The sequence below is a fragment of the Amyelois transitella genome, chromosome 26, assembly GCF_032362555.1.
Source record: "Amyelois transitella isolate CPQ chromosome 26, ilAmyTran1.1, whole genome shotgun sequence".
Classification (NCBI taxonomy): domain Eukaryota; kingdom Metazoa; phylum Arthropoda; class Insecta; order Lepidoptera; family Pyralidae; genus Amyelois; species Amyelois transitella.
Window position 1 is genome coordinate 2,993,593 of NC_083529.1, and position 25,388 is coordinate 3,018,980.

The following is a 25,388-nucleotide window of genomic DNA, read 5'->3' on the forward strand; positions in this document are numbered from 1 at the left end:
AAATTTTATTAAAATAGGTAATAAATCAATGAAATTAAATTGGTTATATATATTTTGACGCTCTTTTTATGAATAAATTTACTACAGACACAAGTTTTTAAATAATTAAAAAAAATTGTTTATATAAGGAAATTAGGTATACCTTAATTAAAACAAAAAATATTGATTTATAAAAATACAAAATCGTTCTATTCTTCTTGGAAATCATTAAAAAATAATTTTGAAATCGAAATAAGTATCTTCATTATTATAAGTTCTAAACAAAATACATACCTTATTGAATTCATAGAATTTATACGAGAATTCCTATTGGGAACATAATTTATTTTACTATAAATTATTAACGAGTTCTTGGATTCTTAAAACCAAGATTTGCAATTCGAGGAATGCCTTAAAATATATTTTCTATGTAAGAATTCTGATGTATGAATTCAATTCGAAAAATCCGCTCACAATAGGAACGAAAGACCGGGACAAGAGTACCTACCAGAAACCGCTTAACTTGCATGAAGAGAGTTGTGAACATAGATGAAGCGAAAGAATTTTGCAGGGAACGTGGCAAGTGGAAAGATCTCTGCCTATCCCCTCCGGAAAAATGTATGTTTTCATTTATGTACGCAAATATCTGATCAGTCGTCATGCAAACAAAAATATCTTACGTTATTTTTCCTTCTTTCCAGAATGCCTTCCTCACACATCTCAACGGGTAACTCAAGAAGATAGCACATGCTCCAACCAGTGTTAAAAATGACTATAAACCTCAGTGAGTCACGTGATATTATCCAAATGTGACGTTTAAACCGAACAGTGCCAAAACAATGTTTTTCTGTAAAGAACTTAAACTACTCTACGCCACTATTGTTCTTTTGCTCGAAGCTGAGTTGTTGGTGAACACAGGTGCTATGGAGTCGAAAAGGTCTTCCATCCTGATGGCGCAAAATGCTGATGATTTGAGGTCCTTGGAGTTGTGCACTTCGAGGAACCAGCAGAGGCTAGGCAGTGTCTTTGGGAATTTTACAAGACATCACAATAAAGGTGCGTTTTTCGTTTCATCATTAATGATTAATTAATGCATACTTCATCATTAAAATGAATGGTATTAAGTGGAAACATACTTGACGCTCGATGTTAACTAAACTTTCGGACCGCCAAACAGTTGTTTTTTTATGAAGTACCTAAGATAAACAAATGTAAGAGCCTTGTCGGAAAACAAACCTGACTGACTTAGCATGTACGATGTTAACGCGATGCAATCGTAGTATAATGGAGTTTGATGAATCTGCCAAAATTAATTGGATTCATTTAATCATATCTCAGGGGTTACGCAATCAAGCCATTTGAAATTCGAGGGTTATCAAATTTTAAATGAGATTTTACAAAACAAGATACAAATCAGTCAGACTAATATTAAGGCTATTATAAAAACAAATTGTCATTTGATACTAGGTTATTGTAAAATATATGTCTTGTCTTGTTACATCATTCATACTCTCCTATGAGTATCTAGGAGATACTCTTATGTAGAATACGAGGTAGGCAGAAAATGATGAGCTTGCTTAATACGTAAGAGTGAAGCATGTGGATGAAGCGAAATAAGTATAAAGGGATAGTGGCAAGTGGAAAGATTTATTGTCTGCCGACATATTTGGGAAAATTACGCGATTTTACGTTGCCGTAACCGTCTGCTTACCTAACCAAATCGTAGAATCCATCCAGTGATATTTCGTTCGTCTATGACAACGGAGGTCTTAGGTTCGAATCCCGGCCATAATGAGAAACGAACTTTTTCTGATTGACCTGAGATATAGATGTTTATCTACATAAGTATTTATTATGATAAACATATATTATCGTTGAGATAGTATCTCGTAACACAAGTTTCATACTTCAACTTTCAACAACTCATTCGGTGTAATTCGTCCCAAAAAAAAATCTGCAGGCGACTTATGTTTGGGTTCGATCCGAAACTTTACTAAAAAAAGTACCATTTATAGACCAAAAACAGCTTAATATAGTAAAGCGTTGCTACATATTAGGACCATCTGCTTACTTGTCTCTACTTTCAGGTCACAGAAGAAGAACCACAACCACAAGTACCACTCAAACGACAATACTATACACCAGTGTTGAAAATGAATTAGACACAACAGAAATGTACAGAACGACTACAGAATATATTTTAAATACTCCAGCTACATATCCCAAATTACCTAAGCCTTTGAAATTGTCATCAGTTAATGATTATGATGATGATGTACATAATATAGATATTATAGAAGAAGAAGTAAATGAACTTATAGGTAAAGAAAGGCATCATTCAAAACATGATAGATTGAATGATAATAAAGAAATGTTAAAAGATCTGGATGAAGAGTCTTTAGCTAAATCTATGAATAAGATTAAGAAAATGTATAGAGATTCAGCGACGTCTGCTGTTAATAAGTTAAGCGGTAAGGGAGGGAAGAGTGGTATATTTTTGACTGAAAATTGTACAACAGTTATAGCTCAGATAGGAACAACAGCTATACTTCATTGTGAAGTTAGTGATATTACAGAAAATACGGTAAGTTATTTAATATACTCCTTTCCTTCATAATATTCAAAAATTATAAGTAATTTTTAACATAATTCCTTAAGACACGATTGCTTTAATATTTAATTTCACCATGGCTAGAAATATAAAATGAAGAAAATTTTTAACTTTAATAATGTACAAAAAAAATATTAGGTTATTGGCTACCTAAACAATGCCGTACTGGGTCCAAAAATGAAACTCGGAAATACGAAGAAATCTGTATTAAAGACTGAACATATATAAATTGTCAAACACTATACAAAAAACCATAAAAATAACTAAAGCGCGTTCTAATACGGCAGCACGCCATCTGTTGTGAAAAATAGGAAAACTAATCGGACATCCCGCCCGCCAAGAACTCTGTTCTTCTCTTCTACCTTTCCTTTTGGTTAGGTTCACCATCTTGGTGTGTATTCTATACTTGAGGTAACATTATTAATTTTGATGTAGGGCGTTTCAGAACTGAAGTTTTAGTCTTTAATGTTACCACTCTAACTCCTCCGTCTGGTCCTGGATGTACTGCAGTTATTCTACCCAACAACCATTTTGCTGGCGGCATGTCGTCTTCTCTAATTATTACTAAGTCACCTAATCTGGGTGCTTCTGACTTAGTTTGCCATTTGCTTCGTTGTTGCAAATTGTGAAGATAATCCTTCGACCATCTGTTCCAGAAGCTACTTGTCATCTTTTGGGTAAGCTTCCAGCGTTGTAAAGGACTAATTATTTCATTGACATTAATTAATTTTTCAGGTAATAGGATCAACGGTTCTCCTACTAAAAAGTGTGCTGGGGTTAATGGTGTCAAGTCATCCGGATGATCACTGAGCGGGCAAATGGGTCTGGAATTGAGGCACGCCTCTATCTGACAAAGAACGGTCGACATCTCTTCATATGTTAGTGTTGAGTCGCCGATTGTTTTTAACAAGTGCGTCTTCACCGACTTCACACCTGATTCCCATAACCCCCCGAAATTAGGACTTTTTGGTGGTATAAAATGCCATCTCGTGCCATCGTTCTCTAACAATTCCGCTATCTCTTTGACTACACCAGACATACTTTGACCAAACATTTGTGTCAGTTCGTTGGCCGCACCAACGAAGTTCAAGCCATTGTCGCTCCACATATCTAAACAGTGTCCTCGACGTGACACAAATCGGCGAAATGCCGCGATAAATCCTGATGTAGTAAGGTCGCTCACTGCTTCCAAGTGAATCGCCTTTGTTTTCATGCAGACAAATAATGAAATATATCCCTTAGAAGACTTTTGTCCTCTACCCTTTGAGACTCTCATTTGAATAGGACCTGCAAAGTCAACACCACAAGCTTCAAATACTCTCCCTGGGTTGACTCGTACACTTGGGAGTTCGCCCATAAGTGGCTGTTTTGGTTTAGAATTGTATCTTATACATCGTATGCAATTACTGATGTGTCTTTTCACTGATGGTTTCAAGCCTATTATCCAATACCGGGATCGAAGCAAATTCATGGTAGAGGCTGTTCCGCCGTGCATCAAACGTTCGTGAGCGTCCTGGATCAACAGCTCTCCGAGGTGAGTATTCTTTGGTATTATTATTTGATGTTTTTTATCATGTGTTATTTTAGCTGCTTGCAACCTGCCACCTACGCGTAACAATCCATTTTCGTCTATGTATGGGGTGAGTGATATTAATTTACTTCGCTTTTTAATCTTTCCTTTTTCTTTCAGATCTATAAGTTCTTCAGCAAATTCTGTTTCCTGAATCATTCTTATGCAAGAGTCAAGAGTTGTCTTCATTTCATCAGCGGTAAGGTAAGTAGGATATTTTTCCCGTAGTTCTTTTTTTGTTTTCAGATTGAGAAATCTTCTGCAAAAGGTAAGTACTCTAAGCATTCTTTTTAGCGTAGAAAATCTTTCTAAAATTGTGTGTTCTTCTTTTTTGTTAAAAAATGCCTTTGTAGTTTGTTTTCTTTCTTCTAATTTTGTTTCTGGTATGTGTTTCTTATTTGTGTTAATTGTCTTTCTTTTCATCCACTGAGGTCCCTTCCACCACAGCTGATTGTCTTTTAATTCTGAGGGTTCAATACCACGGGATGCAATGTCAGCAGGATTTTCTTCAGATGCTACATGGTTCCATCTATCATTATCTAGTCGAGTTTGAATTTCTGTGATTCGGTTGGCTACAAATGTTTGCCAACGTATAGGTTGTGATTGTATCCAGGCTAAAGCAACAGTCGAGTCAGTGTATGCATAGACGTTGTGTTTTGGAATATTCAATATATTTGTTGCTTCAGCCAGAAGTTTCGCCAGAAGTACTGCCGCGCACAACTCTAAACGAGCGACAGAGATTTGTTTCAGAGGTGCCACCTTTGTTTTACTTTCCAATATTGTAACATGAACTTCATCTCCTTGAATTACTCGCACGTATAAAACTGCGGCATATGCTAAAGTTGATGCATCTGCGAATCCGACAAGCTCAACTTTATCATTGTCAGGGTGAGTATGGCTACCTAAACAATGCCGTACTGGGTCCAAAAATGAAACTCGGAAATACGAAGAAATCTGTATTAAAGACTGAACATATATAAATTGTCAAACACTATACAAAAAACCATAAAAATAACTAAAGCGCGTTCTAATACGGCAGCACGCCATCTGTTGTGAAAAATAGGAAAACTAATCGGACAGTTATGTTATAAGGTAGTTCGTATACTTATTTGTATTTCTCGTCATCCTTTGTAATTTTAGACTTTCTAAAAATGGTTCATTTTTAGGTAACGTGGATAAGGAAAAAGGACTATTCTCTCCTATCTGTGGGCCTGGTGACATATAGCGCAGACAGCAGGTACTTTTCTGCACACGGTCGACATGTTAAGGTAAGATACATTATTAAAAGTCACATTAAATTACTATCTGAGCACTCCCAAAGTAAGATCAAGACTCTTTTTTGTATTAGGTATACTACTAACTCAACGATACTATATAAATACATCCAGAATTTATATTTCCTAACATTATTCAGCAAACGTAATGCCCGTTCCCTCATTACCTAAATATTTACAATAAGCGATAATCAATCAATAATATTGAAGCCGTATAATAAAGTAGCGAATTCTACAAATTCGGTCTCTAATGGATACACAGATGTTATTTCATTTGAACTTAGAAAATAATAAATAAATACATACAGGACATGTGCCGTATGCTTTCCGGCACCAATAAAAAAATGATAGGACCACTCCATCTCCTTCCCATGGATGTCGTAAAAGGCAATTAAGGGATAGGCTTGTCTTGAGATTTTTCTTTTAGGCGATCGGCTAGCAACTTTTCACTATTTGAATCTCAATTCTATCATTAAGCCAAATAGCTCAATATGGCCTGTCAGTCTTTTCAAGAGTGTTGGCTCTGTCTACCCCGCAAGGGATATAGACGTGATTATATGTATGTATGTAATAACTTTAAATTCAATGAATGGGCTACTGTTGGCATCTACAAAAGTAGAAAGACTTTGTACGATTTATATGCCCAAAAACAGTATCGATTTGAAAGCGGCTTCGTAGACCATGTTAGGAATTATTCAAAAATTTTCAAAAAAGTATGTCTACATGCAAAATCTTTGTTCATTAAAAACAAAATAAGTAATGCTCCTAACAAAACAAAGGAAACCTGGAGTGTTATAAACAAGGAAACTGGTAGAAGTAATTTTAAAGAAAATATTAATGAAATTAAATTTAATGATAGGAAAATTACCTCTACAACAGAAATAGTAAATTTATTTGAACATTTTTTTACAAATATACCGTTGGAATTAACTTCTAATATTGACTCATGCCCTAATGAAGCTGAAATTCTACATACATACATACATACATAAAATCACGCCTCTTTCCCGGAGGGGTAGGCAGAGACTACCTCTTTCCACTTGCCACGATCTCTGCATACTTCTTTCGCTTCGTCCACATTCATAACTCTCTTCATACAAGCTCGGCGGTTTCGGGTACTTTTGACCTGACCCTTTACCAGGACGTCCTTAATTTGATCAAGATACGTTCGTCTAGGTCTTCCCACTCCGACCCCTCCCTCCACACTCTCCTTGTATATCTGCTTAGTCAACCTGCTTTCATTCATCCTCTCCACATGACCGAACCATCTTAACATACCCTTTTCTATTCCTGTAACTACATCTTCTTTCACATCACAACATTCCCTTATCACGCTGTTCCTTATCCTGTCACTCAATTTCACACCCATCATACTCCTTAACGCTCTCATTTCCACTGCATTTATTCTGCTTTCATGCTTCTTTTGCCATACCCAACTTTCACTCCCATACATTAATGTCGGGACCAACACGCCCCTGTGCACAGCCAGTCGAGCCTTTTTGGATAGTTTCTGACTGCTCATAAAGGCATGCAAAGCTCCATTCACCATGTTCCCCGCGTTCACTCTCCTTTCAATATCACTATCATACTTGCCATCTGATGTAAACTTTGATCCTAGATATACAAACTCTTTCACTTGCTCCACTTTTTCTCCTCCAATCAAAATATTACATGCTGTCATTTCTTTCTCCATTTCAAAAACCAGTGTTTTAGTTTTACTTACGTTCACTTTCATTCCTTTCTCTTTTAAAGCTTCATGCATACAGTTTACCATCTCCTGTAACTCCTCCGCTGATGACGCCAGTATAACCTGATCGTCGGCATAGAGCAGACATTTGACGAGTAACTCATTCATCCTTAATCCACTTTTAGACTCTTTCAAATCTGTCAAGCAGCTATCCATAAATAGGTTGAACAGCCACGGTGACGCAACACATCCTTGCCTAACGCCTTTCTCAATCTTAAACCACTCAGTGTGCGCTCCGTTTATCCTGACACAAGCACTCGAATCCTCATATAAGGATTTCAGTGCTCGTATTAAGAGACTGCTCACCCCATGCATAGAAAGTGCTGACCACAATTCATTCCTCTCAACTCTGTCATAGGCCTTTTCCAGATCTACGAATGTGCAATAGACTTTTTGACTCTTGGCCAAAAACTTTTCGGCTATGCACCGCAAGGAAAAGACCTGATCAGTACATCCCATTCCCTTTCGAAATCCCGCTTGAGCATCCCATATTTTGTCATCAGTTTCATTCCTGACTCTATTAATCAATACCTTAGCATACAATTTGCCGACGACGCTAAGCAGGCTTATACCACGATAATTTTTGCAGTCCAGCTGTGACCCTTTTCCTTTGTAAAGTGGCACGATAGAAATTCTACTTAAAAATAATGTCAGCATTTGCAGTTCCAAATTTAAATTCTTAAATATTGACCCTACTGACATTATTAATACCTTTAAAGAACTTAATCTGAAAAAGTCTGAGGATTATTGGGGTATGTCGGCTGTTGTCATATGTCATATTATAAATATTATAGCTGGGGACTTAGCTTATATATTCAATAATTGTGTTGACCAAGGGATATTTCCAAATTTAATGAAGTATAGTAAACTAATTCCATTATTCAAGAAAGGTGAAAAATCAGATCCTGGTAATTATAGACCAATCTCAGTTTTACCAATTTTGAGCAAGGTGTTCGAGAGAATCATGCTTAATCAAATGCAGCGTTACTTTAAGTCTAATAAATTATTTCATAGTCAGCAATACGGCTTTACTGAGGGGAAATGTACAACAGATGCAGGTGTGGCTCTTGTCACTCATATTCTCAATGCATGGGAAGACTCACAGGATGCCATCGGAGTGTTTTGCGATCTGACCAAAGCATTTGATTGCGTAGATCATAGAACTCTTCTGCTCAAGCTCGCTCATTACGGGTTCGATACTGCTGCCGTTGAACTAATTAAATCATATCTTAGTGATAGATTACAGACGGTAGATTTAAATAATACAAAATCGAAAGGAGCGACGGTAAAAATTGGGGTACCGCAAGGTTCAATTTTGGGACCTTTTCTCTTTCTGATATATATCAACGACCTGCCTTGCATGATTGAGAAACAGACTGGCATCGTGTTGTTTGCAGATGATACGTCACTAATTTTTAAAATGAACCGCCGTAGCGAAATCTGTGATGATGTGAATAGCACTTTAGCCGCCATCTCTAACTGGTTTACAATCAATAACTTACTGTTAAATGCAAATAAGACCCAATGCATTAAGTTTACACTTCCCAATGTGCGGCAGGCAAATGTGGATATTAGTATAAGTAGTAAAAGATTAGATTTTGTTGATAGTACTACTTTCTTAGGAATAACATTAGATTCAAATTTGAAATGGCATGCTCACATTTTAAAACTTTCTAAAAGGCTTAGTTCTGGAGCATACGCTATTCGTCGTATTAGGTATTTGACGGATGTGGCAACTGCTAAGCTAGTATATTTTAGTTATTTTCATAGTTTAATGTCATATGGTCTACTGCTTTGGGGATCAGCAGCAGACATACAAACTATTTTCATTTTACAAAAAAGGGCAATTCGATATATCTACGGTCTTAAACAAAGAGATTCCCTTAGAGATTTTTTCAAAAACCTAAATATTTTAACTTTGCCCTCCCAATACATATTCGATAACATCATGCATGTTAGGAAAAACTTAGACTCTTTCAAAAAAGTAGGTGAATGTACTAGTAGATCACTGCGGAACAATTACAAGTTGTCGATCCCAGCACATCGGCTGGCTAAGGTAGGGAAATCATTTCTTATTAATTGTATAAGATTTTATAATAAATTACCAAAAAGTGTTCTTGAAATGAATGATAGAAAATTCAAACAGTATATTAAAGTTGATCTTTGTAGGAAAGCCTATTACAGCACGGATGATTATATTAATGATAAACATGTGTGGCCCGAGCTGGACATAATGGCCTCTTAAATGCTTGTGTATTTTTGACATGATCTGGACATAATTTGTACAGTATGTACATATTTTATTTTATATTTATTTTATTTGACGAAATATTCGTATTGACATAATCAGTTCTACATTCATACATGTTTTTTAATGTAGACAATGTGCATTCGTCCACGATTTAGATTTAAGAGATCTATATTTGTAAATTGACGTCCTATGAAAATGCTGCAGTGTAGTTTGTTCCGCCGCTTCTTCTACACATGCGCTTTGGAAGCGGTAGTAGTTATAATTAGATTTAAGTTATGTGACGTCAATAAGTGATACCTTGTATCCAATTTTGAAAATAAATCTATTCTATTCTAAATCTATTCTATACAGGACATATCACATATACATTATTATAAAGCCCATCTATATTCTCTGTCTGTAAGTTTGCTCTAGTCTCGGAAAGTCGTGGAAGGATTTTGTTTCTGTTTGAAATGTTGGAAAATGTGTTATCTGAGGAAGCCGGAGCGAGTCGTTTCTATATAATAAATAGAGGCCGGTTCATCCGAATGGAAACCCTATCAGCTACCTACATACCAAATTTCATCGTAATCGGTTCAGTAGTATTTGCGTGAAAGAGTTACAAACATCCAAACTGACAAACTCAAAAAACTTTCGCATTTATAATATTAGTCAAATAAATACATGCACAGGTATTAGCCACAAAATAAGTTCAAGATTGTCCTTTGAAGTACTTACATACATACATACATAAACTCACGCCTCTTTCCCGGAGGGGTAGGCAGAGACTACCTCTTTCCACTTGCCACGATCCCTGCATACTTCCTTTGCTTCATCCACATTCATAACTCTCTTCATGCAAGCTCGGCGGTTTCGGGCACTTTTGACCTGACCCTTCACCAGGACGTCCTTAATTTGATCAAGATATGTTCGTCTAGGTCTTCCCACCCCGACCTTTCCCTCCACACTCTCCTTGTATATCTGCTTAGTCAACCTGTTTTCATTCATCCTCTCCACATGACCGAACCATCTCAACATACCCTTTTCTATTCTTGTAACTACATCTTCTTTCACATCACAACATTCCCTTATCACGCTGTTCCTTATCCGGTCACTCAATTTCACACCCAACATACTCCTTAACGCTCTCATTTCCACTGCATTTATTCTGCTTTCGTGCTTCTTTTGCCATACCCAACTTTCACTCCCATACATTAATGTCGGGACCAACACGCCCCTGTGCACAGCCAGTCGAGCCTTTTTGGATAGTTTCTGACTGCTCATAAAGGCATGCAAAGCTCCATTCACCATGTTCCCCGCGTTCACTCTCCTTTCAATATCACTATCACACTTGCCATCTGATGTAAGATCTGATCTGATGTACTTACTCAGCGATAATATATTTATTTTTGCCAAGCTATATTAATTTACATAAAGAACTCTATACTGATCAACGAGCTAAAAAAAATTCCAACATAATGCTAACTATATAAAAAAATGTAGGTCACGTTTCAAAAAACTATAATAAAAAAAATGGCGAATTCTACGGCGCAAGTCTCTGGCGGACAGACGGGTGCTATTTCATTTGGACATCAAAGCTTATCTATTTGACTCCTGACGAAAGCTTTCAGTGTGCGAATTCGGCCCGACATTTGTAAAGGAACCTTTGTAAGTCGAATGATAGAATTTGTTAGTGTTTAGGGTACCGTGTTAATATTTGTTTTCCACTCGATAAAATATTTTTTATCCAGTATATCTTAAATATGTTATATCATGTATAGTATAGGGACTTTTTTTAAATAAATAATTATCTATCTCCTCTGTTTTATAGTCTGCCTGGCTTATTAACCCTTGACTTAATGAGGCGACTGACAGACCAGAACTTCTGAATCTACGATAAAAAAATTATTTTACGCTTTTCCTGTCGGTTAAGGTACGTTCGTCTTGACCTTCTCATTTCAACGTTTCTATTTAAAACCATGGATATTCCCATGGATGTCATAAAAGACAACTAAGGGTAGGCCTATTAACTTGAAGCCATACACCTGAACGTAGCCGTCCAGTCTTTAAGAGACTGGGGTAAACAGTGGATCATAGTCACATCTGTATTGACGTGACTATATGTATGTAAAGCTGAATCAAAATGTCGGACTTTGGTCCCGTACAATTGGTTTGGTTCAATTATTTCCACAGTTGGTAGGTTTCTAACAGAAATTTGAAACTGTTGGCCTATTTCACTGCTAAAATAGTAGTGTAGCTTATACAAAAGGTAACATACATACATATGGTCACGTCTATATCCCGTGCGGGGTAGACAGAGCCAACAGTCTTGAAAAGACTGAATGGCCACGTACAGCTATTTGGCTTAACGATAGAATTGAGATTCAACTACATAGTGACAGGTTGCTAGCCCATCGCCTAAAAAAGAATCCCAAGTTTGTAAGCCTATCCCTTAGTCGCCTTTTACGACATCCATGGGAAAGATTTGGAGTGGTCCTATTCTTTTTTGTATTGGTGCCGGGAGCCACACGGCACACACAAAAGGTAAATATACCCATTTAGGCTGTTACAATATTGTTGAGGTATGTCGTATTAAGTTTTAGCTCCGTATTTTATTGTATTTTGTAGTAATTAAGATATTACAAATAAAGAAGAAATCCCTGCATGGGATAAGTCCGCCATTCCAAGTGATTTGGTTCTTTTATAACTATGTAAATTTCTATGCAATAAAGATATTACAAACAAATAAACAAGAGAGTTAAAAGTTTCAAGTCATTGCATGAATTCAATTTTTTTAACTATTTATAAATGATACAGGTATTGAACTCGCACGTAACGTACCTTTATTTTATCTCGGACGTTTCGAATCATGTTACAATGATCCGTGACCCACGAATAAAGGTACGTTAGTGCGCGTTTAATACCTGTGTTATTTAAAGACTAGAGGCCGCCCGCGACTTCGTCCGCATGGAAACCCTATCAATCCCGCAGGAACTCTGGGATAAAAAGTAGCCTATGTGTTATTCTGGGTCTTCAACTACCTACATACCAAATTTCATGGTAATCGGTTCAGTAGTTTTTGCGTGAAAGAGTAACAAACATCCATACAAACTTTCGCCTTTATAATAGTATAGTAGGATAGTATAATGCAACACGAAAGTTAAAAATCAAATTTATATCATTGACCATTATATTGATACAAGAGGCCGCCCGCGACTTCGTCCGCATGGAAACCCTATCAATCCCGCGGGAACTCTGGGATAAAAAGTAGCCTATGTGTTATTCTGGGTCTTCAGCTACCTACATACCAAATTTCATGGTAATCGGTTCAGTAGTTTTTGCGTGAAAGAGTAACAAACATCCATACATCCATACAAACTTTCGCCTTTATAATAGTAGTAGGATTAAAAATTAAACATATTTGTCATAATAATTACATTTTATAAATGCTTAGATATGAACTGTACCTACAGTTATTGTGGAATTATATTTTATACAAGCCAAAGGCTACTTGGCCTTTATCAAGAGCCAAGTATTAAGTCTTGCTGTTATTTCTGTATAAAATGTACAAGTTCAATTGATTTTCTAGTGCTTACACAACAAATTCAGCTTTGAAGTTTTTGTTAATAGCTGGAACTGTTATTTCAATGTTAATTCACAACAGCTCTTAAGAATAAACACTTGGAACAAAATGGATTTGGTTTAACTGTTGCTTAGGAGTCCGATTTTCCCCGAAAGGGAAGGTGTGTTTATATGTATGTATATGTCTGCTTCCGTGGGACTTCTGGAAATTAATCTTATCTAAATTATTCTACTTACCAGAGTATTCACAAGTCTACAAAGTTATAATAATTTTTCTTTAAGTTGCATTTTACAACATTAATAAGCTTATCTGCTCTCTCATATCAAATTAAATTCATATTTATTGAGTCTTTCAAAAACTTTTCAAAATAAAGAAATATCAATAGCTTTTAAATTTTGACTACGTACATACATATAATCACGTCTATATCCCTTGCGGGGTAGACAGAGCCAACAGTCTTGAAAAGACTGAATGGCCACGTTCAGCTATTTGGCTTTAAGATAGAATTGAAATTATTTTATATTTTGACTAAATGTACAAAATATACTTAAGTAAGTAGTGATAATAAAATTATCTTCGTCTTATCGTCACTTATCATCAGGTAAGATGGAAGACATATGGCTAATACAGAAATAAATTAAAGAAACCTCTTAGTATTAAAGTAAGACGCCTAAAGCGACCTATAAAAGCATGTAATCGAAATGACGTAACTTCTAAATGATTAATTACAGTATTACGCGACGCAAATATTGTTGAAAGCCATCAGTCATGTCTTGCCGTGATGGCATGTTAATCAGGAGGAAATTGGATAGGTTGAGATTTTTCACATTCATTTTTAAATATTGCCTTTGACAGTGAATCAAAGATAATTAATTTAAGTCAAGAAGTTATCACGTTTGTAACTTTTCGTACAGGCCAATAATATTGGTCATTTCGTAAATGTGAGCTCATAAAAATTTATTTGTTATTGTTACTCTCATGTAAATGCTAATCAGCTTCGATAAAATTCGTCGAAATATCAATTAATAAATCCATATTTTTTTATTTGCGAAAACCGATTACAAAATGTTACTTAAGATTGTCATCAGTCTTCATAAACTAGTCGCAGTGATTATTGGCTCCGAACCATAAAGTCTTGAACTTACTTTTAGACTAACTCAACTTGTGATTCCCTTATACATACATACATACATATTATCACGCCTTTATCTCTTACGGGGTAGACAGAGCCAACACTCTCACAACGACTGAAATGCCACGTTCAGCTGTAAGTATAACGATGGATGTAGTTTAATTATGGAACTGAAATTAAATAGCGAGTCGTTGCTAGCCCATCGCCTGATAGAAGAATCCCAAGTTTACCAGCCTATCCCTTAGTCATCTTTTACGACATCCACGAGAAAGAGAGGGAGTGATCCCACTCAAAAGTGCTAGGAACCACACGATGTTGTCCTCTATATTCTTCTTCTTGCGTCGTATTCCTCATTACTGAGGGTCGTGAACTCCCCGGAGACAAGTCAGTTTAGAGCGCACTACGTGTCTCCACCTTGCCCGGTCCTTAGCGGTGTGGAGTGCCTCATGTAGGTCCTTATCCAATCCTCTATATATATTTATTGTTTTATTTGTTTTACAGGACTGGGCGTTACACATTCGGTTTGCGACCTCGGCTGATGCGGGATATTACGAATGCCAAGTGCCGACCCATCCGCCGACCAGCATCTTCTTCAAGCTCGTTTTAGTCGGTAGGTTCGTTGTAGTAAACCATCGATTATGTCATAGTCAAGTAAATACTATAGTTTGTTTGTTTGTAAGTTTTCCAAGAGATTTATTTTAAAGAACTACTTGTTCGCTCAAAGAACGAAAACCTCGCAAATATTTTTAACGCGATTACTTGTAACAAATAAGTGTCTTAAAGTTATTGTATATTTTTTTGTTCAATTGCATTATTTAAAGTCCCGAACTGTCTTTGCCCATGACTTTAGGAGTAAATTAGCATAAAAAAATATGTACCTTCAAAAATTTCATTAAAATCAAATCATCAGCTTAAGATATAGCGTCTCAAATATAATATACATCTTCTAGGCTTATAATTTTGATCGCTTGTTTGGTGGTAAAAAGTACCCGAAACCGCCGAGCTTGCATGAAGAGAGTTATGAATGTGGATGAAGCGAAGCAAGTATGCAGAGATCGTGGCAAGTGGAAAGAGGTAGTCTCTGCCTACCCCCCCGGGAAAGTGGCGTGACTTTATGTATGTATGTATGTTTGGTGGTCACCGAGCGAAGTGACCACGGATCATCGTTACACGATTCGAAACGTCCAAGATGTAAAAATTTCTTCTTTTACGCGCACTTTAAAATAAAGGTACGTTACGTACGCGTTTAAAACTACCCGTATAAATTATTTTTTGATGAAAATTTCCTTCTATCCAATTAGCGGCGTACGCGGAAATCATGGGCGAATCTGAGAAGATCATCCACGAAGGTTCCATGCTGAGACTGGTCTGCGTCGTGAAGAGGTCCACGGAACCACCCTCTTATGTGTTCTGGTACTTTGAAAATCGGATGATCAATTACGATTTGAGTAAGTAATACCTTGATTTTGTTAATTTTTAAGTAAATACACACGTAATTAATTCCTTAATTAATTAATTAAGGACGTCCTGGTAAAAGGGTCAGGTCAAAAGTACCGAAACCGCCGAGCTTGCATGAAGAGAGTTATGAATGTAGTGTCTGCCTACTCCTCCGGGAAAGAGGCGTGATTTTATGTATGTATGTATGTACATACACACGTAATAACGTTTTTATCACACACGGGGTAGAAAAGCCAAAACTCTTGAAAGGCCACGTTAATAAGATTCAAATAGTGATAGGTATGTTCTTCAAATTACAATTGTATTCAGTTCATAACAGATTTAAGTAAAAATAATGTGAAAAAATACCAACTTAAAAATTATAAAAAATTAAACAATATAATACATTTTTTTTTCAGATTATTAATTATTATAAATTAAAAATGATAACAAATACACTAACAGGATCTTAAAAACATCATATGAAAGCCGTTTAAAAATAGTCACCAAACAGTAAAATGTCGTAATTTTCTAATTTCCTAACGAAGCTTGGATCATGGTTAGGATTTTGCATACATACATACATATCGATATCCCTTGCGGGGTAGACAGAGCCAACAGTCTTGAAAAGACTGAATGGCCACGTTTAGCTATTTGGCTTAATGATAGAATTGAGATTCAAATAGTGACAGGTTGCTAGCCCATCACCTAAAAAGGAATCCCAAGTTTGTATGCCTATCCCTTAGTCGCCTTTTACGATATCCATGGGAAAGAGATGGAGTGGTCCTATTCTTTTTTGTACTGGTGCCGGGAACCACACGGCAGTTAGAATTTCGCCTTGGCAGAAAACGCTTACATAAAAGATCATTGAGAAATTAATTAATAAAGACTACCATAGAAAGTCACTAGTGGAAAGTGCATATTTATTTTACCGCTAACAATGTCACGCTCCTCACTCAGGTTTCAACTTGACACAATTGTATCTTTGGAACACGGTGTCCCATTGTGTTGACGGTGTGAAAGAGACAGAAATAGTTTCGTGCAAAGGTAGGAGCGAGACGGACATTACATAAATTGTGTGAATTTCCCCGCTACCAGTTTCATAACCGTGGGCTTTGTATGAATTATGATTTGCAGAATTAGTTTTGGTTAAAAAATACAGTTTACATTAATTAAACCATTCTCTTTATGTGAACTTAGTTTGTGTTCAAACTATGAATAGTCCTACACTCGGTTTTTTATCATACAAACACATAATCACGTCTTTATCCCTCACGAGCAAGGCAGAGCCTACAGTCTCACAAAGACTGAAATGTCACGTTCAGCAGTATGGCTTCAAGATGAAATTGAGATACAAACAGTGACAGGTTGCTGGCCCATCGCCTTAAAGAAGAATCCCAAGTCTGTTAGTGCATCCCTAAGTCCTTTATTATATCCATGGGAAAAAAGACGATACTATTTGAGGGAGCACAGCTCTACAAGAAGTTGCCTGACGAACTTAGGACAAGTAAAAGCATAAATTAATGTATTTAAGAAAAAACTTAGACTACACATCGCGTCCACTACGAGTACCATATAATTAATTTGTGATTTGTAAATATTTCTTAATGTACCCTACTCATCTCATTTTAAGTGGAATGTAATTTCTTTATATGAATAAAGTTCTTTAAACGTAAAGAGATGGAGTGGCCCAAGTGCCGAAAACCACACGGTTTTTTATCATCTATATCTGATAGTAGTTATAATATTGTCCCTTTTTCATTGCTCTATCATACGGAATTTATCAATCCACTGCGAATGTGTCTGTGGTTTCAATTATCACATGCATAAAACACGTTAATTAAATTCATTAATAACTTATTAAACCCATTAAGTTCCACACAAAACGGTTTTCAATTATAACCAATCCAAATTTGGTCTACAGGGAGAAGGAATGTATTGTGGACCAATTAAATTGTAAAGCAGTTGCATAATGTAGGTACAGAGTGGTCACATTAATAGTTACATGGTGACCTACATAGAATCATTGGATTTATTTTCAGAACAGAATACATGCTAAGTGAAGTTCATATCTTTAGGTAAATATAAATAATATTGATATGTCTTTTTACGTGAACAAACATGGCCTATCATGCTGAAAGTCTTTTCAAGACTGTTGGCTTTGTCTACCCCGCAAGGGATATAGACGTTATTATATGTATGAATGTATGCCTTTTTGTTTAAAATACATTTCTAAAATGAATAACGAAAGTGATCATTATGACATTCGTTATATTTATATAAGCTTTTTTTTCATGGTTATAAATTAATTTTATAACGTCCAACAAAAGGACGTATCACGATAATTTACTTTTATTTTAATACACCTAAAGAAATTGATCTCAAATATTTAATGACGTGATCACAACTTATAATTAAATGTACGAGTACCGCTTCAAATAAGCGCAAAGGTAAAAGAACAAACTGTACTAGTTTTCAACCAATTACCATAATTATTAGAAGTTACATAATGTTAGGTCGAAGGTAAGAGGCTGATTTTATATTCTGGTATCTAGAACCTTCAATACCTACAACAATAAAGAAAACAAATTGCGACATTAAAAAAAAAAAAACAAAAGATAGTTAGTTCTGTTTTTAAAACCCCCCTTATGCTAAGTAATTATCGTTTCAATAAACAAACAGATGCTAGTATCGTCTATCGAGAGGTTTTAAACCGAACAATTGTTCTAAAAGGTCGAAAAACAATACGAGTTTATTTTTCCAGTACGATATTTCTGTAGAGCATTCGCTTCTACTCAAAACAATTACAACTATTGTGTCTGCGACACAACAGACATTGTTGACTTAGCCGAGCAGACAATGCTCCTACATATAGAACTAAGTTCTAGCCATTGATTCGGAATACAAAATAAAGAGACATTTTCTTTTCAGACATTACGTTCGTTTCGTATGATATGATCTGGAGTTGTTATATTGTCCAGAAGACCTAATGTTTCTTTTCTTGATTAAGCATAGTTGCCGGAGTTCGTTGATGTTTTTTTTTTTCTGGGAAATTCAGAGCTACGAAAATACTTGAATCAGTTTTTATGGTTGTCAAGTAAGACATGCTTTGAAGGTTTTAGTGTACAATTTGTTTGAGTTCTTTATCGTCATTCTTTGACAGCGACTGAAAGACATGCAGTTGACCTTTTCCAATCATCCTCAAGTCATGCATTTTTAAGGACAAAAAATATGATTTGAGGATGATATCAATAAATATCAAATAATTAAGATGAAAAAAAAATACATAATTTAACAAACCAGCAGAGATTCATCGCATAAATTAAACACACAAATCCAAATGCAAACTTTTATTAATTATTATGGAATGTTTCATTTCACTTAATAACTGTCATATCTTTTGGTTTCACAACATTGGTTGATGTCAAATAAATAACTTAAAACTAACATATTCGCCCCCGTGTCTATTAATAAATTTACTGCGTCTGTATGAATCCAGAATGTGACGCTACCCTATGGCGACACTATAAAAAGTACAATATCTCCAGCGCATATGTGTCGCGCTCCAAAAGAAATACGTATGACTGTGATCTATTGAAAAATTTTTGCGCTTCTTAGTGGTCAGAAAAACGTTGAGCTTTCAAACAATTTGTGATTGCAAATACGTGGAGGCTGAAAATGACTTGTTGTGTGCGCTTATTATTAACTTTTGGAAAGTTTAAATTATCTTGTTACACACACAATTCTCACATCTTTGCCCTTTTCGGAGTAGACAGATCTACAAAGACTGGAAAGAAACTTATGCTAGCTTGCATGTGCTTATTCAAGAATAGTGAGATTTCTAGTAGCATCGTCTTTACTAAGGAATAGGTACCATAATACGTAAACCATTCCCTTGATGAACTTTTAAAATTTTCAGCTGGCATACACTATTATTGTCTTCACCATGAACATTTTACAGTCAGAAATACAACATTGATTAATAATTTCTTTGTTCACTAGATGACGTTTTGTTTAAATAAAAGAAGTTGTGTTATACGAGACATATATTATATTTAATTCTTTACCAGACCAGTATGGATGGAATTTTTAAAAGCATATCTTCACAAAAAAAAATTTGTCCACTAGATGGCGTAACTGTACACAACGGCCGTCAAACGAGCGAGCTGGTGATCGGCAAAGCGGAGCCGAAGCATGCTGGCAACTACACATGCGTACCCGCAAATGCTAAAGCAACTTCTGTTACGGTGCACGTCGTTCAAAGTAAGTACATACATACTAACATTATAATTGTGAAAGCTGTGTGTTGATATGTTTGTTTCTCCATCTTAACGTCAAAACCACTGAACCGATATTCGTGAAATTGTGTGTACATTAGTTGATTGTTCGACAAAATTGCGTTAGGTAATGTACGATGAGGCACAGGCTCTCTTACGGTGATGAAACCTACATAACTGAATCTGAGCAACCTTTACCGGTGAACCTAACCCGAAATAACCTAATCATAAGTGACCGCGACGCGAGACCGCCATCTTAATTAATCGATACATCATCATCATGATACTATTTATCTGCTTACGCTGATTTTGCTCTGTCTAGTAGTAATTAGGGTATTGTATTGACTTAAAAAATATTTATATTTATATAGTGAAGGTTTCGATAGACATCTTCCCTGCTAGCTAATTCCTCAGACCAAATATCTGATACAAAATAAATGGAAAACGTAAATAAGTATTCCTTCAGTGAGTGAATACCAAAATTTCTTTATTATTTCAATTAATTTTGTACCTTACGCGCGGATGAACAAAGTACACTTTTTCGTGTCCTCATTTCACTTTACTGGTATAAGTGCCAATTTGGTTGAGAATTGCCTGTAATTTCACACCTGTCTCATTCCTCATTACTGCTGGGGACGTTAATTTTACATCACCATTAAAATGACGTCACATGTTCCCTTTAAGAGGTCACTGAAAGTGGGCGAATGGAAGCGTCGTAATTTGATTATGGTCATCTATTTTTGATGGCCTGATGTTTACTCGCCTATTAATAATGTATTAGAAGAATATTTTCATTATTTTTTTTTTGTTTCTGCAAATTCATAGTTTCATTCTAATTATGTTAATACTCTCTCTTTTTCACCGCATTACACCGCTCCGATTGCGTTTTGAGTTTTTAAGAGTCTTCTTATATGGTAATTACGTCATCTATTTTTAATTTTTTTTTATTAGTTAATATCGGGGCTCACTAGTTACTAGGTTTTTCATTTTACGCGGATACGTAATATAAAGTCATGTATTCCTATGATATTTTAATTTCAAAATATAATCTTTAATGCAACAACGATAAATTTTTGGGCAATAACTAAACATCTTAACAATAGCACATATGTATAAAGAACACACGCTTACGAAACTGTAGGCAGACTTGAAAAATATTTTCTTTCATAATAAAAGCACTGAATCTCCTCGCGAAGTTCATAGTTGAAGTTTCTTTACTTTTTCTAGAAGACTATTTTCCAGTATTCATTTTGTGTCGTTAGAACTTGTCGGTTGAAGATGAAATTTTATATTTTCATCGCATAAACTTTGTCATTTCGACTTAAATACTGTGTTTTAGTTTCCTCCGGATTTTTACTGGCAATTTCAGACGTGTCTTATATCTTGAAATATTATTTGTTGCGCTTTTAAGTTCTACATTTGGTAGTTCATTTCTTGTTTTGTTTAGTTTTAAATTAAAACAATGATAAAATGTGCTTTCGCAGCGCTAAAAGTGATTCCTAATATTCCTTATATTCCCCGTTGGTGTGGGCTAAATTTGCTTCTTAGCACTTCTCATGATTACTTATGCTTTTTCCATATTGCATGCCGTGTGGTTCCCGGCACCAATACAAAAAATAATAGGACCACTCCATCTCTTTCCCATGGATGTCGTAAAAGGCGACTAAGGGATAGGCTTACAAACTTTTTTAGGCGATGGGCTAACAACCTGTCACTATTTGAATCTCAATTCTATCATTAATCCAAATAGCTGAACGTGGCCATTCAGTCTTTTCAAGACTGTTGGCTCTGTCTACCCCGCAAGAGATCTTTCAGAGAGTCCATATTATTAATCTTTTCATACTGACTGAGAAAAAGGATTAGTTAAGATTAATTTAAAATTTTCATCATACAAGGTTGTAGGCTTAAGTTTCTGCTGTGTTTCGGCAAACTTCTTCGTTTGAAAATATTGATAGATTTACTTCATATATTTAAAATGAGGATTGCATTACATAGACCATTAGTGATGCTTGTAGAATTAAATTTAAACGCTTTAAAAGCAATGTCACTTTATCACCCCTTATCTTGCCTTAACAGTTTAACACCGTTGACCTACTTGCGAGCGGTTGTGTAAACGAAGCTTAAGGCTTAGCTTGAGTGAGGTTTGTACATACAAATGCCGTCTTGTAATTCTTAATACAATGCTATACAACAATTAGCTCACCGTTTTTTAATTTGCCGGTCGGCAGGAACAGAAATGCTCGTTTAAGATTTTTTCATGCTAGTCTAGTAGCTAAAACAACAGGAAATGAAAATCTGAGCTGCTTCAAATCAGTTGTAGGATTTCAAGATTGTGATAATAGGCTAGGCTGGCTTCTGTCTAAAGATTCGCGAGTGACATAACCAGGTCTATCGCCAGGAAGTTGATGATGAATATATATGAATAATACACTGTTATTGTTGATCCAATCTTTGATATAAACATCATTTTACAATGAGAACTAGATGACGTTCTGAAGGCAAATTATTTTATTATGGGAATAAAACTATGAAATAAATTAGATGTGTGTGTGATGCCTGGTACTTACGAATAGGACCAGTCAATCTCTTACACGTAGATGTCGTAAGAAGCGACTAAGTAAAAGGCTTATTAACTTGGATGCGCTAGCAACCCGCCACTATTTCAAAGTCATTAAGTACCATACCATACTACAGTTCCTGTCTTTACAAGGCTGTTGGCTCTGTCTTCCCCGTAAGAGATAAAAACGTGATATGTGTAAATAAATAAGGCCGTTAAGATACTTATACAACCATTGTCTTCACTCACCACCACCCAAACATAATACAGTGTTAAACCCTGAAATAGCCTGTATCTAATACTATTAAAGTCCGTAATAGGAGCGACGAACTAAATTGCATTGTTAAACTTAAGACGGCCAGCAAGCTTGAAATCCACGTAAGAGCTATATTTTATGTTTACTCATGAGTTTACTGTTGAAAACTAAGGACTTAAATTGGTTGTGGCTAACTCCGAACTTGTTCAACGGAGTCTTGTTTTATTTACGGCTAAGTAGTTTACAAGTTTACATGCCGCGTGGTTTTAGGTAGATTGGAATTGTAAGAGGCCGTGTGGTTTGGCAATCTGATGAAATAAGGTCATTCCAGACATCTATGGGATTGACCATGGAAGTCGTAAAATGCGACAAAGGTAACAAGCACATTTATCTGGTGCTGGTCAAATGATCCAATAAAAGATACGTTTCCCTGCAAAGGTTTCGGAGATCAGACGTGGTTCGCTTCGTGTGAAAATCTGACTTTTCGAGTGACAATTTAGGATTATGGTCTAAAAGCGTACCCTTGACTTCTTTTAACAGAGTTGAGGATGTAACCGATGATCTCATACCAGGAGTTAACCATTTTGAGCTATACACCTGTTTTACAATTATTTTGTATCAATTCCAAAACTTATGTTTACGGACAAAATATAGCACCCAATCTTCTATTAGCCAGTACATACATACATATACATAGTAGACGTCCCTTGCAGGGTTGACAGAGCCAACAGCCTAAAAAAGACTGATAGGTACGGTAGGGCTAAAAAGAATTCTAAGTTTGTACGCCTATCCCTTAGTCGCCTTTTACAGCATCCATAGGAAATATATGTGTGGTCCTATCCTTTTTTTTGTATTAGTGCCGGGGACCACACGGCAACTATTGGAAGAAACAATTTATTTATTTATTTTTCTTTGTTCAAGGTGAAACTCCGGCGGCCATGCAGCACGGGAACAACTCTTCAGCTTACATACAACAAATACATACAATCATACAAATCCTTGTGGTATTTATATCATGCAAAGCCGTTCTAAGTCACGCGTATGAGGGATTTGGATGAATTCGGGTAACCTTTCATTGTTACATATAACTGGGGGTCAGGGACAAAACGATACTTTCTTTTTACCTTATTTCATTTATAAAACTGATTACGATTGATTTTATTGATATATCTTTAACACTTTATTGTTTAAATCGTGTATAATATCTGAAATTAAGCAATAATTCTTATCCTTTTATAGCTGTTCGGCTCGCACCGTCGCTCACGGATATTGTTGTTTAACGAAAATAATTATCTACTAGGGTGGGTCAAAAAAATTTTTTTTAAGTTATTAATTTCTAATAGCGTAAATATGTTGAAGTTAGATGTCGTTATAAACCCTTTAAAATATTATTGAAATATTTTAAGTGAAACAGCCCGCGCAAAGCCATTGAAGTTTTGAAAAAAAAAAGTTCAAGTACCCACTTTTATACCTTTCTAGCGACCCGCCCCGGCTTCGCACGGGTGCAAAATTCGGAAAAAATATACATAAAACCCTTCCTCTTGAATCACTCTACCTGTTACAAAAAACCGCATCAAAATCCGTTGCGTAATTTTAAAGATTTAAGCATACAGACAAACAGACTAAAATAGCGACTTTGTTTTATACTATGTAGTGAAGATACTCGTTTGACGACGGGTATAGTGTAATATTTTAATAAGTATTCATTGAAATAGAAGTTATTTTGTTTTATAAACTGTGTTGTTTGTTAAAAAAAGATTATTTAAGGTAATTACAATTAAGTACATTCACAAGTTTAATGTATCAAAGTGGCTAATTACTTGTGAAACTGTAAATTATAAAAATTTTGTATTAGAACTTGGAAGTTACATTTTTCCACAATGTCAAATAATAGACAATTATACAAGTGCCCTATATTTGGAACTATAGAAGATTTGAAAGAAAATGTATTACCAACATACCAGGATGTCATGCAGAAATTGTAACCCAGAAAGTAGAAAGAGTGTGACAAAAGGCATCAATTCCTGTAATATTGCATACAAGAGTCATTCAGGTTCTGAAATCTTATCATTCCAATTGCAAAAATATTAAATCATTGAAAAGGTTTTCAATTGAGAAAAAAACTGAGTTCTTGCAGCAAAGCGAAATTTTATTTGATTATATGGATGGTAAGTTGCTGGATAAGTGTGAAACGCGGCTGTAGTTGAATTTTGAGTCAATAACAGGTCATTTACAAACGCTAAAACCGGATGACTTAAGCACAGGCCAAACCGTTGGTTGACTAAGGCAAACTGGATCTTGCGTCTTTATATTTCTACGCCAATACCATCAACTAATTTGATTATTTTGGCTCAATATATTGTTAAAGTATATTTTATGGTTTAGTCCCAGATAAAGACTCACACATCTCGCAAAGACAGATCACGGCAACTTTGGAAACTGATTGAAAGTTCGCGATTTTTATCAAGTGCCTTAAAGGCAGTCATAGCTCCTGCTATTCAGCGAAACGCATATATTGCACACCCTGAAAATTTACTATTGGCGATGTTAACAGATGGAGAAAGGCATATAAGAGAACTTGCAGCTAGAAGATTTCTAAAAGCGCGTAATTCACCTACAGCAGGAAAACTGCCACGAACCTTTGGAGTGCCGAAACTTAATTTTGATGCTAAATGATACATAGATTTAATAAACTGACAAGAATCCAACTTTGATCCACCTATTCTAAGAAATCA

The 25,388-nt window shown here is 35.6% G+C and overlaps 1 protein-coding gene across 1 annotated transcript; it reads left to right on the forward strand.

The window, feature by feature from the left end:
- Nucleotides 1-818: 818 nt before the first annotated feature.
- On the forward strand, nt 819-23,959 carry LOC106141546 (uncharacterized). The gene is made up of 7 exons (XM_013343193.2): nt 819-1,035; nt 2,067-2,563; nt 5,327-5,428; nt 14,628-14,736; nt 15,428-15,574; nt 19,692-19,826; nt 23,575-23,959. Exons 1-7 carry the CDS (start codon nt 819-821, stop codon nt 23,709-23,711), a joined length of 1,344 nt encoding a protein of 447 aa, XP_013198647.1. The 3' UTR covers nt 23,712-23,959.
- The last annotated feature ends 1,429 nt before the right edge of the window (nt 23,960-25,388 follow it).